This window comes from Ambystoma mexicanum, chromosome 1p, assembly GCF_040938575.1.
Source record: "Ambystoma mexicanum isolate Mex_15411 chromosome 1p, UKY_AmexF1_1, whole genome shotgun sequence".
NCBI classification, from domain to species: Eukaryota; Metazoa; Chordata; class Amphibia; order Caudata; family Ambystomatidae; genus Ambystoma; species Ambystoma mexicanum.
In genome coordinates this window covers 1,188,120,047-1,188,139,991 of record NC_090921.1, presented here as the reverse complement: position 1 = coordinate 1,188,139,991, position 19,945 = coordinate 1,188,120,047, and the positions used below count along the sequence as shown (strand labels likewise).

The following is a 19,945-nucleotide window of genomic DNA, read 5'->3' as shown; positions in this document are numbered from 1 at the left end:
TTTGCCTTTGAAATATTCTTTTTTGAACAAAAATAAACATCCCTGCACTTGGTCAGCAACCCCATAGATTCTTGCGTACCCATCCGGCCTCACAATACGTGCACGTATCACACCACCCACTTCTGAATAACCATATATATTCTCCTGTGCAGCATTTTGAAGCTTTTGAGTGATGGCTCTCAGTCTTTCTAGACAATCATAGCCTTCCGAAAGGACACCAGGAATTGGTGACAAAGGATAAGATATCATGGACACCATCGCCATTATTAGGCATTCCACTGCAATGGTAAGTAAGCAGGAGATCAAATATAGCTTTTCTTGCACCTTTCCAATTGTTACGAGTAGGTCTTGAATGTGATATTTACTCCAGTCGCTATTTATAAAGAATATCAAATACAGTAAATAGCGCCTCTCGATACCTAGTCTACGTTTAAGTGGGGGGGGGGGTGAAGGTAAAATTGTTATTTTGTGTTTCCCAAAAAAGTTTTGACCAGCAAATAGAGAGGAAACCGGCACGTCCCTTTCACTGGTGGTACCAAAAAGATATGGCGCTACAAGTAGGGGTCCTCAAACCTTTTGTTAACAAAGATGCAAAATGGTCACTATCAACCTGTCTGTGCATTGTATATCACCAAAAGGAAAACAGTGGTGTGCATTGCTGCAGTCCAGAATATATTTCCATCCTTTTTACCACAGGTGGAGATGGGTTTGGACTCACTGCAGCACCCAGTACAGGAGGTAACAACAACAACAAAAAACACTGCATGACATATTTTTTAACTCATCTGGTATTTGAAAGATACTGCATGACCGGGTTTGTTTTACCGACCGGGCAGCGGCAAAGCTAGTAGTTGAGGGTACTCAGGTTCATGCATGCAGTGGCACTAACTATTGCATGAGGTATTTCTGGGGGGAAACATCCTCAAACCCATAATTTGAACCGAGTGTTTTCTACCAAGACATTTCAAAAAGCAAATGTCATGCTTCCAGATCTGCTCACCTTTGTTGACGCATCCTACGACGCCATTCTTGATGACGCACTTCTCGTCACTAGCGCAACCGAGATCTTCACAGAACAGTCCACCGATGGGGCTACAAGTGCAGACCTGCTTGCAATCACTGGACACGACCTTCTCATCGGGCTGTTGAATTGTTGAGAGGAACCATTAGAATGCATTGCAAAGATTTAGCCCCATATTTTCTTCAAAGGACTTAGCCTGAGGAATGTCAAAAGAACTTACATTGTAGTATTTTCCGTTCTCGAAACAGCCACAGTTGTCCATGGAGACGCATCGCTGTCCATCGAAGAAGAAGCCGTCGTCGCATTCACAGCCCTCGGCGCAGGATGTTGGGCACTTCGCCATATTCGTGATTCCGGCACATGATGTGGAGCAGATGTCGGCGCAAACGGCATAGTGGCTGTTTGCGGGGCAACTCAGAGCTGAGGAAAGTCATCAAACAACGGACATGAGCACGGCTACTTGGCAGCGGGCAGTAGTGATGGATAACGAAAAGAAAGACAGATGTACACATAGGGCATGGCTAGTTACTGTCTGTCTTAGGAGAACGATTGCCTGTGGGTAGAAAAGGATAGTCCCACCACCCACTCGGAAGAAGGTGAGAGCAAATGCGGTGATGCGCTGCACCGGCCGGCAGAGATTGATTAGTGGGGCAGTGTCGAAGGAAACAGCGAGGACGAAGGTCCTTTTGGAGTGGGAGTGGGGGAAGGAGAGCAGCAATGGTGGCATGGTCAGCAACTCCTATCGGAGTGAAGATTGTGGCCTCCATTGCTCTTTTAAAAGTGGCAGGTTGGATGGGGGAGAGGAGCATAGGGGGATAGGCTACCAGAAATGGCCACCTCCGCCGGTGTAGCGGAGGCCATTTGGGCATGTGGGAGTGCCAAAGTAAAACGGAGTGGGTGAGACACACAGCTTTGCGGGAAAGACGACAGGAAGCAAATAAGTGGGGAATCAAGGTCTAAAAGGGGTTTGGTGGAAGTGATATAGCCTGAGGGAAACAGGACGCTAACACTCTGAGGAGCCTTGAAAATGAAGGGAGAGAAGAGTACTTACTGATGGGGAGTGGGACAGGAGGGAAGAGCGTACGATAGTAAAACATGCGGAGAGTATGAACAGAAGCAAGATTGGACTGGATAAAAGGGGTGAAGGAGATAGGTGACACTGGGGAAGGGTTCAGGCCCGAGGCCGGTGCCAGAGCTGAACCTCTGGAAGGGTAATCTGTAAGGGAAATAGAGAAATAGAACAGGGGGAAAGGAAGCGAGAGAGCTAGACACAGGGAGAGAACGATAGGAGATGCGAGAGGAAGATAAAGGCAGAGAGACACCACGAGAGAGAGAGAGGAAGGATAGTGGGGAGGCAGAGATAGAGATTAAGAAGGTGACAGAGATGTGGAGAGGAACAGAAGAGAGTGAAGAGAGTGAGAGAAAAAGAAAGAGAGAGAGATAAAGAGAGAGGAAATCAACGGGGAAAGAGGCATTGAGGCAAACAGATACAGTGGGTGAGTAACGCACAGAATGAGGGAGACGGGGTGACAAAGAAAAGATCAGACGGACAGGAACAGAGAGAGAGGAAGAATGACCTGGAGTCAGAAAGATACTGAGAAAGAGTGAAGACGACAGAATAAGAGGAATATACATAATTAAAGAGAGGGAGAGGAAAACATAGGAAGAGAGTGAAAAGAAAGAGAGAGAGAGAGAGAGAGAGAGAGAGAGAGAGAGAGAGAGAGAGAGAAAGAGACTGAAGAGACAGTAGTAGATTGAAAATAGCGAGGGAGAGAGGCGAACGAGGGAACAGAGGACACAGAAGGTGGCCACTCTGGTTTGATACACAAAGATGGTGAAAGTGAATGTTGGAGTGGGTGAAAGAAGAAGTGTGAGTGGGAACAGGTGAGAGGGCAAGAGACAGGATGATGAAGAGATACAGAGAGAGGAGAGTATGAGAGAAAAGTGTGAGAGATAGAGGTTGAGGGTTGAAGAGAGAAAAAGAAAGAGCAAAAGGCAGATACAGAGGGATAGGTGGAGCTTGAGGGTGGACAGCAAAACTGGGGGCATGGAAAAAGGTAGGATTGGTTGAACATAAGGTAGGTAAACTATATTGCAGTTTACAATGGAAGACATGAAACATAACTGATATACAGAAGAGGAAAGGAATAACTAGCAAAGATCCAGGTGAAAACGAAGAAAAGGAGAGACTTCTCATGCAAGTAGGATACATGGTACAGCATGAACACGGAGAAAGCCAGCAAACAAAGCAACAAGGAAGGAACATATTGAAAATAGAGTAGCTATAAACATATCTGCTATGGTTAGCTGATTAAAAGAGAGTATGAGGAAGGCAGCACAGAGGTTCTGGTACCGCTCTACTTACGACAGAACGAGTCACTTCTCCAGGGCTTGATCGAGACGCCTGCGGCCTGGCACGCGGCCACATAGCTTTGGATGCTGTGACACAGGATATTCTGGTCACCATTCCCTGCACAAAGGTCAAAGAGGCAGTTGTCAAAGTACCCATCAGGGCTGATGGTGTTGTAGCAGACACTGAGGGGGCCACCGGCTTTCTTCAAGAAGCTACAGTAGTTGTCTTGCTTGAAAATGTTCTTCTTCTGCTCCGAGCAGACAGGGCAGGCATTACCGTTTGCGACACCACAGCCTTCATTGCAACTCACGCCAGGAATGTTGACTCTCCACCCTGTGCCAAACTTGGTGGCATCTGAAGCCTTAGCCTTGGACGGGAGCAGGAACTCATCTTTGTTGTCCCCATTGTAATTGCCGCACAAGCCTTCCACTTGACCCTTGTAGTTTCCTGGAACGGTGACGACCACATGGTAAACCAGGTCGTAGCTGACTACGAGGCCGAAGTCGCTTTCTATGATGGTCCTGATTCCATGTTGATAGACACGAATCTGCCCACCTTTCAAGATCAGCGGGAGGTTAGTATTGATTCCGTCCACCTACGAGAGAGGGCAGATATCATGCTATTAGTTTCCATTTAACGCCTTCAATATTGCCCTTCTGCTTATCATTTAAGGTATCAGCTAGGAAATCTAAGGGCAAAGTTACTCTAGTTTTTCATATCAACATGAATGTGCATTCGGCTAATGTTATTGCAAGTGGACCATGGACATCCGAATTAGTGATACATCGAAACGTTTTATTTCTCATCCCCTAGGATATTACAGTGTGAACACAATACTACACAATTGAGGTCATGCATATTTAGGGAACTGGCAGTAAACATATGGATACATAAACAGGATAGGATTGAGTAAGTGATATATGGTACAAGACTAGATCGCGATCCTGGCTTACCCTGACAATCCCACGCGTGTTCTGAAGGAGCATTAAGTTGAAACCATAGACATCCACTGCAACCATCTTGGTCACTGCCACGTTCCCGCTCCCATATTTTTCATTCTCCACGCTGATGTCGAAGGGCACCAGGTTGTTTTTGAGGGTGATGGTCCTGGACAATGTGTAAGTGCAGGTGCCTTGGAAGTCGAAGGCTAGCCCATCAAAGCTTCGGTAATGGGGATCACCAGCCGCTGAGCACTCAGCGGAGCCAATTGGTTGGCACTTCTGGACCCCGTTGATGATCTTACATTCTTCATTGGCGTTGCATGCGAATACTTTGCACTCCACGACTCCTCCTGCCTTGCAAGAGCATTGGGTGGTGCATTGTCCATTGGGGTAGAAGATGTCTCCAGAATTGTAGTAGATGCCGCCATATTCACAGCCACACTGGGAGATGGGAACACATTGGTCGCTGCTGAAGACAAATCCTTCGTCACAGGTACAGCCTTCCTTGCAGTTGGCACTGCATTCCACTTGACGAGTGAAACTGGAGCAGGTGGTGGGACATCCGCTTGGACATACGTCGTAGTGGCTATTCTTAGGGCATACTGGACCTACAATCAGGAGACAGCAGAGAAACAATGAACATGTATTGGTGTGAGGTACAATAGCTCCTTTGATTGGTGTGACATTTCTGAGGGCAGGTATGCCCTGCACCACAGCTCTGTGTGGCATCAGCAAGGGTAGCCCTTGACCACATTTGACTTTCTTTCTCATAATACTTGAAAGCAGACGGGCAGTTTAGGAATAACAACCTTTTTATACTTGCCTGAGTCAAGATGAACTACTCCTGAGATAGCCAGGCCATCTGTGGATTCCTAACAGTCAGAGGAATTACCCAGACGGAGAAGCATGCACATGACCACGGCTGTGGTGAGGGTACCCTTCTGTTTCTCTTCCCTTCACCACATACTGCAGTGCAGCCATTGAGGCGGCCGGCAGGATCCCCAAATAATGTCTCCTCACCATCCCAATCATTCATTTTCTTTTGAGCGCCATCTCTTCCTTTTCCTCCAGTTCATAATGCCTTCACTTTTTCCTGTCTGTGCTTTCCTGGCTTTCACACTCTTTTCCTACACTCTTTTCTCAGTGTTCTGGATAATGACTACATTCTTGTGGCCACACTTGAATGCACTCTTACCCAGGAACATAGGGAGATTTTTATTGTTCGAAAACGTGGGCAGTGCTTTTATCAAGTTATTTCCACAAACATATAGAGTATTTTGCCAAATGCACCACTATTGGGCCCACTGGGCCAATGTTGTCATCTTAACTGCCTCCACAGGAGAATCGTGAGACCCAGTCACAGCTTTTCCATCAGTCAAATTTAAGACAACAAATCATGACATCTGATCCTTCAGAGTGCTGCACCATTCCCTCTGCCACACTCCGAAGCCACCACTATTAAAAGGCCTGCTTTAGCAAAGCTTTGCTAATATGCCTTTTGTGGAAAACGTTCAGGGTTTGAAGCAGCATTGTAGGACCACCCGCCCTGGCTCTTTCTCAATAAGGGCTCCCCCATGCATCAGATCTGTCTAGCACTTTGCCTGGACAATTAACAGCATAGGTTGTATGTTACAAGACATGAGCGCTCTGACGTGGTCACGTTTTTTCCTGGATAATGCTGCATCAATAAACAGGCTTTATGAATTACACACCCCGGTCTCCAAAATGGCTTAAAAGCCTTACTCTAATTATAGTGACCCCAACTCATTGATACTTCTGTTAAGTCCCCGGCTCTCATTTTAGTCAAGCGTTCTGCATGGTTTTGCATGCAATACGTTTAGATGGTAATTTCGAAAGTCCTTGTGCTATCGCGTCCCCTTCAGCAGGCATCTAAATCTATTATTTTTAGTCCTGCCCTTACATTACTGTTTAGTCTACAATTGCCAATTTGTTTCGTTTTGACCTACTATGATATTATATAGGTGTAATTTTACAAAACTCTGCCACAGCTGGTCTAGAGCTCAGGCTTCAGGAAGACTATCAAGTCATGACTTTGTTTTTTCATTGGCTTGTCGGTGGATACTGCAGACCATGTCCACGGACCAGAGATGTCAGCCTTGACTCCTTTATATTTTGTTATTTGCTTAGTAGCCGTACTCTCCCTTCTCTACGTGTGCCTACATGCAGAAGCAAGCATAGTTGCACAGCGTTAGCATGACCTGTGCATGAAAGAAAAGCCCTCGCCAACTCCCAAGTGAGAGATCATTTCGTGGAATGGGAACAGGGTGATTTGTTAGGAGGTAAGCCCCTGGCATGGCAAAAGGATAAGGAGTTTGGATAGGTTTTGCAGAAAGTATAGGATGTGATTGTTACTTTTCTATGACTAAATACTGCTGCTCAGGCTGTTCATTACTGTCTACTGGCTTCCCTTTTAATAGAGTTCACCATGTACATGCAAGGAATTACCCATGCTATCTTGAACACAACACTGAATGTACTCACTGCAGAACTTGGCCGATCTCCAGCTGTAAACGGTGACTCCAGCAGCCTGGCACGCGGCAGCATAGCCAGCGATGACCTTGCATATAATGTCCTGGCGCCCTTTGTAGAAACATAAGTCGTACACGCAATCTTTGAAGGCACCATGTGGGTCAATAACAGCATGGCACTCTCGGAAGGGGCCGCTCTTATCCACCAGGATGTTGCACTCCCCTTTCTTCTCTCGCTGTTCCCTCTCTACTGACGGCAAATCAGAGCAGTCGGCCTTGTCTGCCTCGAAGCAGCCAGGGATGTCCCTGACCTTCCAGCTCCTCCCGAAGGATGTCGCGTCGGTTGTTAAGATATTGTTCTTCATGGTCAACTCCTTGCTCTTGTCGCCATCAAAGTCACCGCAGAGGCCACATACGGCACCAGCATATGTACTGGGGACTTTGACCGACACGTAAGAGTCCCAGTTGTAGGTGACGAGTAAACCAAAGCTAGTTTGTACGTAGCACTGAAACCCTTGCTTATAGATAGATAACTTGCCGTTGTCAACGCTGTAGGGCAAGTTGATCAACAAACCATTGAACTGTAAAATAGAACACATAATTAGTAAATCACTGTTATTATGCAACTGTTGGAAAGTGTCATACACAAAGCAGCACACGCTAGTAACTGTGTACACCTAGAGTGACACTGTGGCACAGTTTTCCCAGAATGCAACAGCAGTTCACCTGCCTCTATATAACCCCACCTAAGTGTCAAGTCATCCTGCTTCCTCGGTGGTGCATCCTTTCTTGTTTTGCTAATACTTTGTCCTCGGTGGGTGCATTCTGGCCGGTTCTCCCTGTGATGTGGAAGCCCTGATTCTTCTGCTACAATTTTTCATCAACTTGTTGAGCTTTCCAAGTCCAACTCCACCAATTTGGAAACGTTTTAAGAAAAGCAATATGTGCACCCACCATGCTGTTTTGGGAATCTCTTTGTCCCTCTTCAATAGTCTCCGTTTAATACTTTGCTAGGAGTTCCTATAATCCCAAACCTTGCAGATAGAAATGGAATGGCCTATTCGCATCTCCCTGACCTCTGCCTTGGTCCCCATCTACTCTACGAGTCTTCATGATCACCCAGTGTATCACCAAACAACCTTCACAGCTGCTTGGCTAGATACCACTATCTGACTCACACCCTTTACCCATGTATTAATTGAAGCCTTAAAGCCTTGCAAGGGTGGGAGTTCATGATCATTAAGTGCCAGAAAGCTCAACTTATTGGCCGAGAGCGAAGCAAGGGCCATTAATGAGGTCTTTGGGAACCTAATAAGAATTCATCCTGCTCCAACAAGGCGCTTAGGCTATTTGCACCCATGGGGTTGGTGGGCGTAGGCAAAAAAGAAGTGGAGATCTGGTAAATGTAATATGGCAGGCAACTGAAGTATTTTTTCCATTTGCCCCTGCCTTTATACTGTACTTGGTTGACGAGGCAATCTTATGCAGGTGACAGCTATGGAGAAAGGAGGGGGGCACCATTGGAAGGCATTGTGTGGCCCATCAGATGTAGGCGAGGTTTGGAGAGCAGCCGAGGGAACTGGTGTGTCAAGCAGAGGCTGAGGGAAAGTGGGGAAGACAGTCCTCTTAACAATGCTACTGGCAGAGACTAGGAGTGTGAGCTAATGTTGTGCTCATGCTGCTATTAAGGGGTACCACATGAGGCACCACAGTGCAAATATGACAAAGATCCAGGCCGTTGAAGGAGTGGGCCAGAGGGGCACAGTAGGAGGGCGGTGCAGCACAGAGAAGCATTCTACCTAGCCACACCAAAGAAGAATGGGCATTCTGAGCAAATACCAGCAGTGTGTGCCTGTAATGTATACAGAATTCTAATTCCTGATTGGCTGAGTACAAAAGAACCTTCCAAAAGGTGTGGCAAATAAGCCTCAGTATCACATTGCTGTGGAGATGCCCCACTGTGCAAAATGCGAGTGGCCTGGAAGCAAGATCCGTTGCCATGGGGATAGGGAGATCAGTGTGAAGAGGGTGGAAGGGCAGTAGAAGGCCCAAGCCCAGGAGGACCAAAAGGAATGACCCTCTGGTAGGTAATCAGAGGAGACCACCGGCTGGTGATGGGTACCAAGGTGAAAGAGGAAATTAGAGATGCATCAGGCATTGAAGTGGTGGGATAGTGGGGAACAACAGACATGAGCCCACCTCGCCAGTCACTGGGTAGAATTTCAAGTGTATATGGCCAGTGAGGGCCAGCAGCTGTTTCAGAATTCCCCCTCCTGATTGGATGGGCAGAGAATTCAAAGGGGTGTGCTAATTAAGTCATAGTGTCCGTGGCCGAGGGCAGTGCAGGGATTAGGTGCCGGAAAAGCCTGATTTAACAGTCCGAAGTGATGCAAGGACCATCAATGAGGGGTGACGGCACCTAATCCCTGGCACTGCCCGAGACTGAAGGGTGCTACGACGTTTGGGACCCACCGGAGAAAAGTGGAGCATTGCACCCTTAAATAATGTGAGGTGATGCTGTTGCCACATCTGTATGGAGATAGGGCATTGCACAAAGAGAAGACATAGAAGTGAAGGGGGTCTTTGAAGCCTGCCCACAGAGGGAGGCAGGGGAGATGTGGGCCGGTGTTAAAAGAAGAGGAGTGAGTATGGGTAAGGGAAGAGTTGCCCGAGTGCCAGAGAAAGCAGGGAATGGAGGCGAGGCAGTGGGCAAGATACTGCAAGCCGTGAAGTGGTAAGCCCTTGGAGGAGAGCAGTGAGGGTTAGAACGTTTGATTCATATGCTGGATTGGCGAGGGGAGTGGTGGGGTCGCCTGAGGATGGGGGCAGAATAGCCGAGTGAGCGGTGGAGGGATGGTGTGCCAGGGGGGAAACCAAGTAAGAGACAGTGGTTTAGAGTAGCAGGGCAAAGCATGCTCGGCGAGACTCAACCGGTTAGGATGGAAGAATTACTAGCGCATAGCAGGCATAATGTTCAGAATGCTCAATCCTGATTGGCTGAGGCAATCCGAATGTTCTGTATAGGGGTCTAATTCGTCTTTAGCCCATCAACTTGATCTGACTATCTCTGGCTCAATAATGATTTCTCTCTTTCCCCTCTTTAGTTCCCGCTGCTGGTTCATCCCTCCATTTATTCTGTGGCTCATTCCTTTCTCTTATTCAATCTTCTTCTGACCTATCTGACAGCTCATTTCCCAAGGATACTCAACTAGACTTGACTCGACTTTCCTTTAAAGTATTACTGCTTCCATCAGTTTTTTCAATCAGATAAAAAAATGCACAACTATTTATCCTTTCATCTTGATGTTAATTCACCTTCATTGTCTCTGAAGTCTGCCTTTCATCACAACCAGTCCACCGATCACGCACCCATTTGGTGCCGGCTTGATAACACTAAACATCATGTATTCTTCTTTGAACTAGTCCTTTATTTAGTTCTTTATTCCAACACTGGGGCTAATCCTTGTCTGGGTGTGTGGGAAATGGATGTGTAAAAGCAAGGCCTATTACATTTACATCTCCATTTTCTGCTCTACCCCATTTCTGTGCTGACACAAGACAGAGGAGGCGCATAGGGCAGGGCTAACATCTCCTCTGCACTTTCCTTCCCCATCGTATGCGTGCACTTCTCTTTACACTTATAAGAGAGTTTCCTGCAGACGTATAGCTAACGGATTCCTTTGAAATGAGTCCCAAGTTAGCAGCTGCTAAACAGCAGGCAGATTCCATAGGAATCCATTAGTAAAAAGCGACTGAAAAGCGTCATTTCCAGGCATGGGTCTCCTTTTGTTGCAAAACAGATAGAAAAAGTAAAGCATAGAGTTGACTTTGTCTGGCTTTGCTTTTTACTTTTGCATTCCATCAGGAGAAGTTGAAAATCGCCTGCTTGGGTCCCAACAGCATGTAAGCGTTGAAGTTGGTTCTTAAATGGGCCCCCAACCTCTTTCATTTTCTCTGCACTGTGGAAATCTTCCAGTCTAGTTTTCTCTCTGTCCATATAGATAGATCGATAGATAGATAGATAGATAGATAGATAGATAGATAGATAGATAGATAGATAGATAGATAGATAGATAGATAGATTTTGAAAAAGTGGTTGATTGCATAATCTGTTTTGAAAACATACCATGACTTTGTTTGGGTATTCCCTGCTTATGATGATGTCAAAGTCACACACTTTGATTTGCACAAGGGATGTGTAGGATACGACCTTGCTTCCCCGGTTCTCATTCTGAACCAGAACTTGGAAGTCCACTAGATCAGTGTTCTTCTTGCATAGGCCTGCAAACTGGTAGACACAAGTGCCCATGAAGTCGTACCTCACGCCATCAAAGGTGACATAGTGTGGGTCTCCGGAGGCTGAGCAGGTGCCGTAGCTTGCGGGATAGCAGTCGCGGATGCCTTTGACGACGTCACACTTCTCGGTGGCCTTGCACTTGGTGTCTTTGCACTCTACCTTGTTGGTGTCTGGGTTGCACAGGCACTGTCGCTCGCACTTGTCAGTGGCCCAGAACTTCTGGCCAGGGCTATATTGGCGACCTTGATGGACACAGCCGCATGTGTTCTTGGGAATGCACTTGCCCTCCTTTAGTACAAAACCCGCATTGCACTGGCAGGATTCCACGCAGCCCTCAGAGCATGTATCAGGAATGGCATCATCGTTGCAAGTGGCAGGGCAGGCACTGCCGCATGTCTGGTATTGACTGTTTGGCGGGCACGGCATGGCTAGAGACAAACAAATAAATAGGAAAGGTGAACTTCAGCTGGCTCTCCATAAAAAACTACACTTTTCCTTATCAGTGACTTCATGTGTACATTTGATCTTTATGAATGATTGAACACATATACCTTTGCACAGAAACATCTCCAAATTGTCCTAATTCTCCAGCGTTGTCAGTGCAGACATTGGGACGTGCTTATATAGATGTTGTTCTGATGAAGTCCCTTCCACCCCAATGTGCATCCACAGACAAGTAACTAAGGTCGCCTGGTGCTTTAGTAAATGTACCGCTTCTCATGGTGAATTGGCCTGATACCCAACAACTCAACCAGCCAGGGTCGCTTTACACTCCCCTGCTTGTAATGACTATGATGTTTGATTGACATGGCCTCTCTTTAACCCTTTCACTGACCTTACGATATAGATATTTACCCTAATTTCCAATGGCAATTATTGAAGTTCCTGTTAGTGACATGGTTAACATGGCTGTTACATGTGAGGGGAACTCTTACCAAAATCCTAGGGTCCTTTGTTTGTAGAAGACAATTGCATTTCTAAGATGGCAAATAGTTTTAAACCTTTAGTTTCTTCTAGATCTTTCATCCAGCCCCCGCTACTAAAGAACACGGTGTCATACCATAATCTCTTCCTTGCACACGTGAACATGTAATGTTTCCTTATGATTTGATAGTTTTATGGATTTCTTGGTGTGCTAGGACTTGGGTAGTGTTGGTGGATCCTTAGGTGGGAGCTTTATTTGGTCAATAAATTGTGTACACTGTCCTGACCGTGAGGAGTGTATGTGGTAGAGTCCCAAGACAACTCCTACGAGAGCAGGATTTCTTACAAGCATCATACTGACATTGGAGAAATATTATTCCAAACAAGTAACTTTATAGTGTATTGATAGTCGGATGCAAATTGTTGAGCTGTTAATTCTGATCTTCGCACGTAGGTACCAGAAGCTGGTTTGCTTACACAGAGGACCAAATTAACCATGTAAATATTTACGGCCTGCTTCACAGAGCGTTTTCCTATGGGTTTGCGCCAATTTAAACTGCTTCTCTGAATCAGGCCCTCAATGTTTACCCTCGGAAAGCATTGGTTGGAATTTGCAGCATTAGCCCTGAATATGTCTGGGCTGTGATTGTTAAATAAAGCTTAAACATAAGACTGCGTGAAAGATTAAACAGAGCTCTACTCACGGCATCCGGCTATAGTTCTCCATTCGTAGATCTTCACATTCTTCCTCTGGCAGCTATCGGTGTAGGTTTTTAGAGCTTGGCACAGAATTTGCTTGAAGCCGTCATTCATGCACATATCATAGACACAGTTGTCCATGTAGATTTTGGGGTCGATGACTGCATGGCACTCTCTAAAAGGTCCTTGCACCAACTTGGTTATCAGTCCACAGACGGCTTGATCTTCGTATCTTTTGACGAGATCGGCACTGCAGGTCTTGCACACGCCGTTGCAATTGTGCCAACAGAACCTGTCTCCATCTTCTACCTTCCAGCTCTTTCCAAAGTCAATTGGATTTGGAGCCAATTCTCCCGCAGGGGTCATGAAGTCATCATTGGGGTTTCCATTGTAGTTTCCACACAGGCCGCAGATGCTTTCAAAGAAACTGCTTGAGATTTCTACCTTCAGGAAGTAGTTCCAGTCGTAGGACACTCTGAGGGTGAAGTCAGTTTGGATCATGATAGAGCCACCAGATTGATACAGACGTAGTTTCCCATCATTCAGGACAACAGGGAGGCTTAGTTTCTCATTGTTCACCTATAGACATGAACACCAACTGTTACCATGACAGACATGTCAAGCACATTATCATCATCACCTTCTTATTGTCAGCATCATTATTACAGTTGGATTGTTAGCCGAGCCATCGCTAGCCGTCGTCATAATATTGACCTCCAACATCAGCACTTCTTTTCAGGTCATCATATCACTCCACTAATATCATTACTATCGGTCATCACCATCAACATAAACCCCTCACCCAGGTTTTCTCCCTCACCCACCCTAATTCCCAATGTCTACCCCAACCATAATCATACACCAAACCAGACAGTCCTCTTTACTGATATACATCATTTATTCCAATCACGATCACCAACAGTAAAATGTATTCATGCAGTCATCTTCTTATCTTTTATGAGTTGAGTCTGTCATTACAAGCCACAGTTCCTACTAGCAACGTATTAGCCTTTGTAGCCATAGGGAGAAAGAGTCATGCTCATTAGGTGCCTAGAAGCCTGCTTTAAGGAGGGCTTAGGGCACCTTATGAGCTTCAATCAGATCCCAGAGGGGACTAAGCCTGTTAGCGCCCATAATATTGGGGCAAGAGTTTGCTAAACAGGTTAAATATTTTTTGAAAGCACTGAAAGTGGTGAGCATTGCCAAGTTGCCATGGAGACACAGCACTACTCTCAATGCATGGAGTAGAGGAAAACGAAGAGCTGTGCACTGGTGCAAGGCGGGGGTGGAGCAGCAGAGGAAGATCACAGCCCAGGAGGAAAAGGGAGAAGGCCCCTGCAGTGGAGGCAAGAACAAGTGGCTGTGGGATGGCGAATGACACTGAAGCAAGAGCAGTGAACGAGAAGCAGCAGATGGGGAAGAGTGCTTTATGCTTTGCCTCAACAGTCACAAGGGTGATGGCTAGGCCGGGGCCGAAAGCAGGTTGTGGCATGAAAAGGAGAGGCTCTGCCTCCGGCTAACTCGCACTGCATCATACAGGAACCAGGAAGCTCTGCCAGCTTCCTGGTTCCTGTCTGCATGCAGTACGGAGGAGCCGGAGCCCTGGAGTGATACAGGGGACTGGTGGACCATAGCTGCAGTGGGTATCCTGTGAGAGAGCATTTTATATGTTTTTGTATGTTTAAAAGTGTAATATGTATATTGCGCGTGTGAAGCACGTGTGGAATGTATGTGTATGGTATGGGTGAGTGACTGGATGGTGAATGGATATGAATGTGATTATATGGCTGTTTGAATGTTGTGAGTGTTAGGGTGCCTGTGTGGAAAATGCAGTGTGAGTGAATGTGAGACAAGGTATACCGGTGAGTAACTGGTGGGTAAATGAGTATGAATGTTATTGTGTGCGTGTGTGTGTGTGTGTTCTGGGTGTGTGTGTGTAGAATGCACTGTGAGTAGATGTGAGAGAAGGTGTATGGGTGAGTGACTTGCATGTGAATGTATATGGGCATGGTTAGGTGGGTGTTTGAATGTTCTTGGTCGGTGCCCATGTGGAGAATGCAGTGTGAGTGAATGTGAGACAAGGTATACGGGTGAGTGACTCGTGGGGGTAAGTGTATGAATGTGATTGTGTATGTGTGGGGGGGATGTTCTGTGTGGGTGTGTACCTGTGTGGAGAATGCAGTGTAAGTAGTTGTGAGAGAATGCGTATGGGTAAGTGACTGATGGGTGAATGGGTATGAGTGTTAATCGGTGAGTGTTTGAATGTTCTGGCTGGGTAGGTGCCTGTGTGGAGAATGCAATCTTAGTGAATGTGAGAGAAGGTGCATGGGTGATTGGCTGTTGGGTGAATGGGTATGCATGTGATTATGTGGGTGTTTTAATGTTCTGAGTGGGTGGGTGCCTGTGTGAAAAAAACAGTGTGAGTGAATGTGAGAGACGGTGTATGGATGAGTAACTGGTGGGTGAATAAGTATGAAAGTGTGTGTGTTTGTGTGAATGTTCTGGATGGCTGGGTACCTTTGTGGAGAATTAAGTTGGAGTAGATGTGAGAGAATGTTATGTGTGAGTGACTGGTTGGGGAATAGTTATGAATGTGATTCTGTATGTGTGTGAGTATGAATGTTCTAAGTGGGTGGGTGCCTGTGTGGAGAATGCAGTGTGAGTGGGTGTGAGAAAATGTGTATGGGTGAGTGACTTGTACTTGAATGGGTCTGAATGTGATTATATGTATGTGTGTGTGAGTGTTTGACTTTTCTGGTCGGGTGGGTGCCTGTGTGGAGAATGCAGTGTGTGTGTGTGTGTGTGTGAGAGAGAGAGAAGGTGTATGGGTGAGTGACTGATGGATGGAAGGGGATGAATGTGATTATGTGTGTGTGTGTGCACAGCCAACTTCATGTGTGTTATTATGTGGCTAGACTGGCATTTTGGTGCAGTCAGTCCAGCCATTTCTTACTGTGGCATCACATGTATAACTGGGCATCTTTGAGAAAGCAAGCATGATACGTGATATTGCATTGCTAGATTGGCATTTTGGTGCAGCCAGCCCAGCTATTTATTAATGTGGCAAGACCTTTTTTTTTTATTTTTACTTTGCCTCTATGATAAAGCCAGCTTGATAAGTGATCTTACATGTCTAGACTGTCTTACGTTGGAACAGTTTGGATATGTTTTCTTATTGTGGCATGGCACTTTTAATGGCCACTCCAGTAGGAGTGGGTTCTTACATATGGGTACTATTCTTTGAATGTTTGTTATAGTATACTGACTGGTATTATGCGCGAAGTGAGCATGAGCATGCTCTTATATTGGAATATTGGCATATATCATTGGATCCAGCATTTAAATGTATGGGCACATCCAGAATGAAAATGTTTATTATACTGGCATATATATCATGGGGAAAGGCATGAAAATGCATTGGGGAATGCTTCTATGCACTTTTGGTGACTTCCGTCTGTCGGATTTTTTCATAAATTACCCTACAAAACCAATTGAACATTTTCTGGCCTTTTGCCCAATTTCTCACAGAAAGTGTGCTGTATAATTCACCATTTTAAACCGATACTCAAAACATTTTCCTAGTGGGGAGGAGGAGAAAAAAAACACAACTCCCTCAAACCTGTTTTGTTGGTTTTTGTTTTCTTGCTATACTCGGTCGCAATCACATATGTGTGGCAAATATTTACACTCTCCAATAAAACAACTCACCAGCCACCACTGGTGGCAGGTATATGTGGCTGTTAGGCACTGCCCCCCTCTTCCTACACTAGGTGAAACATTGAAGCTTTAATTAAAAAACATAGCTACATCTTTTACCTGGAGCCGTGCCTGCCCGTTCACCGGCATGATCATGGGCTTGCATACACGTGTTTGTCTGGGCCAGACCGGGGTGTGGCGTGCCTTGTGCTTTGCTCAGCCGTTTAGGGGGGCAGGGTGCAGCATGGCTAACAGGAGGCCCCCCAAATGTTGCGATACATCATTGCAGCCTCCTTATTGAGTTCTTTCTTGTAGGATAACAAAGAGCAATGGACTCTCAGAAAGACCACTAGCCTCTCCACAGTACAGGGGGTATCGAGTTAGGCCACTCTACCAAAGTAATGTTACAATCTGTTACAAACCTGTAGAATAGTTAGTCACAGTCGAGTGCAGGTTTAGGAAGAGTAAAATATGAATATTCACAGAGAGTACAACTACTGTAGTTAAACAGGAAAGACAACCCATTTAAGGGCTGAGGATGACTTGGCATTAACCCTTAGAAACACAAATGGTGCCAGTGGGTTAGCAAACATTTGTGCAAATCGCATTTGTCTAAGATTGTTTGACTGGTCCAATGTAGTTACCCCTAAGATTTAGGCAACATAATGATATCTATAATCTCTGAACCAAAAGTACGAGGTGGGGTTGGATCTCCAGAAGGGGCCTCGTGTGCTTTCTGTTGGCTTCTTGAGAGCCGGAAGTGCATTCTTCTGAAGGGAATGCGCCGCCCCTTTCCTTCTCCTGACATCCATGAACCTGTCCAAGGCCTCTGCGAGCTTGACACGTGTGATGGCTGCTGCTTACTGTCATCCCTGCTCTGTGTCTGCACCCTCCTCACAGAGAGCCCAACTAAAGGGCAGTGTGGGCGGAAAGGTGGGTCTCTGCTTACAGGGCACGCAGGGAAGGTAGTGCACTACTCTACCCGTCGTGCTTTGCGAGAAGAGAGTTCATGCACTGATGGATGGCCTCTCTTTTCAACCTGGCCACTAAGGTCCCTCATAAAGAAGTCATGGGGTGCAGGGGAAACATTGAGGAGTTCTGCGTTGTTGCATATCTCTGCTCTCACTATGGCCCTTGTTGCACAGCTGCTGGCCTGAAACCTTGGATGACTCTGCTCTTGGGTCCATTAAGCTGAGAGCAATGAGTGCATCGGACTAGCAACTTGAGTACCTAAACAACATGAGCGTGTGTTGAAGCAAGTCGGACAACCTAGCTCCAAAGGGCTTTGTTGTTACACAAGGAAAAAGAGGGTTTGCATTCGCCACAATTTGGACTCAAACCCATCCCCCACCCCTATACCTCTTGCAAAGATGGACTGGCCTCGTTGCTAGATCTCATTCATCTGCTCTCATCTCCCGAGATGAAATGGATCTTCATGGAGAGTTGGCCAAGTAAAACCGACAACATCTCTTGATGACCCACACTAAAGATGTGGATGGGTCATTGATCAGGTACACAAGTTTAACAGCGTTCCCACAGAGTGGACACTGTCAGATCCTTCTAGACTGAAGGGACATAATGGTCCCAGCATTAGTGGGATTCTCAACTAAGACTTGGGTCTGTCCATCATTTCTCGTTCTCTTTCACTCTTCTCTCTTCTTGCAAGGGGTTATAGACTCAACACTCAGGCCTTTTCATTTTGATAACAGATCACAGAGGTGCTAATTTTCTACTTCCCTGTAAACTGTCGGCAGGGAGCTGTTATGTGTAGACATACACGAAGGTATATTCCAACTGCCAAATTTTTGTAACTTGCACAATAGAGTGAAAATGTGGAGGGCAAAAGGCAGACTATTTTTCCCTGCACATTTGCACGCCACCGTGCAAATGAGTAAACGCTGCCTGCCATGTGCGTGCATGGCTGGCAGCGTTTACAAAGGATTGCTGTGAATCTGCCTGCGTTATGCTTTGCAAAAAGCTGCCGGGCTCCATTGACATCCCCGGCATTTGCACCGTCATGAAAATGTATGCCACCTGAAATGCTGTGGCTTTTTTATGGCAGTGAGGAAGGGATGCAGTGGGAATGCAAGTATTGTTCCACCCTCTGAATGAAGATGGGTTGTGACGTAACAAACATGTTTGAAACCCTCAGTCCCAGAGAATCCCTACCGCTGCACAGGTAATTAGCACAACAGTTTTCTGCATCTGCCTCTCCATCCCTTCAGCAATCCCCCAACCATCTTTTTTACAGAGCCAGGTGCAGCGAGGCCATCATTTTTGGCAGAAGGGCGCGTACCTTGCCTTAGCTAAAAGCACTTAGATATGCAGGCAAAAGTATTAACATCACCTGCACTTTTTATCTGTACCACGCCCATCAACAGCACCACTCTGCTTTAAAAGCTATAAAACATAAATTCTTAGGTCTCCTTACCCGGACTTGTCCATATTCAAATCGGACGAGCGAGATAGTGAAGTCGTAGATTTCGATGGTCACAAAGCTGACGTAGGCCACCGCAGTGCTGCCTCTGTTCTCGTTCTTGGCCTTAATGTTGAAGACAGGCAGGGTTTTATCTGCTCCGCAGGTTTTGGCGATGGTGTAGGTGCAGGTGCCCTGGAAGTCATAGTTGCGGCCGTCGAATGTGTGGTAATGTGGGTCACCCCATCCCCAGCACACGGACTCTGATTGCGGAACACACACTGGTTGTTCACTGACCATCTTGCACGTCTCTTTCTTCCGGCACTGCACCGTGCTGCAGGAGGGCTTGACTTTGGCTGAAACGAAAGGACACTTGGTGAATTTGGATGTGCATGTTCAATGAAAGAAGGTGATCGAAGAAGAAACCAACTAACTTTGGTTACCAGCCAATGCAATGTGTTGGAGAAGTGGATGTCGAGTTTTTCCCACTTGTGTTTGATGCCAAAGCAGTGATCGAAGTGAGCGGGAACGGTGGGGAGCGGTGTTCCACTACTTCTATTTTTTTCGGTTTACCATTCCTCTACTTTTTAGAAACTATATTCACCATCCTATATAGAGGATTTGTCCATTCATGTCCCTGTGCAAGTGTAACATTGTGATAGGGGCCTTAATTACTAGCCACTTAGGCCCTGATGCATGGAATCATTTGCGTGTAAAACGGGGATTTGTGTGCCATTCTGACCATTCATGTCAGTACAAACATAACAGGTCAGCACTGAAATGCACTTAGGGAAGTGATAACAAATGGGTGTGCAACGGATTAGGACTGAGAAACACCCAGAGTGTTTTTTGGGGGGTTTAGTTTTCAAAAATGGTCTATGGGGCCATAGGATGAGTGTGATAGAATGGGTACAGCTTTTTAATCGCTGCCGAAATAAAGGAAAGGAATACACACAACTAAGTCAGAGCTAAAGGCTCATGAGGATTTTTGCCTTGACCACGAAGGCGTGTTCCAGGGTAGCACTGAGCATCACCCGCAGAGCTGGCTAGTCTCCCAATTAAGTAAAAAGTCTCTGCTTATAGATGTAGAGTTTGGTTGTAGGGTTGCG

General features: G+C 46.2%; 1 protein-coding gene across 1 annotated transcript in view; it reads right to left on the bottom strand.

The window, feature by feature from the left end:
* Positions 1–19,945, bottom strand: part of LOC138451189 (IgGFc-binding protein-like) — a 60,130-nt gene that overhangs the window by 25,227 nt on the left and 14,958 nt on the right. The window contains exons 3-10 of the mRNA XM_069604891.1: positions 18,852–19,192; positions 12,730–13,303; positions 10,931–11,529; positions 6,818–7,385; positions 4,328–4,923; positions 3,387–3,969; positions 1,242–1,441; positions 1,001–1,142 (exon numbers count right to left, since the gene is read on the bottom strand). Of these exons, the coding sequence (XP_069460992.1) occupies positions 1,001–1,142; positions 1,242–1,441; positions 3,387–3,969; positions 4,328–4,923; positions 6,818–7,385; positions 10,931–11,529; positions 12,730–13,303; positions 18,852–19,192 (3,603 nt within the window). The remainder of the gene's footprint in view (positions 1–1,000; positions 1,143–1,241; positions 1,442–3,386; positions 3,970–4,327; positions 4,924–6,817; positions 7,386–10,930; positions 11,530–12,729; positions 13,304–18,851; positions 19,193–19,945) is intronic.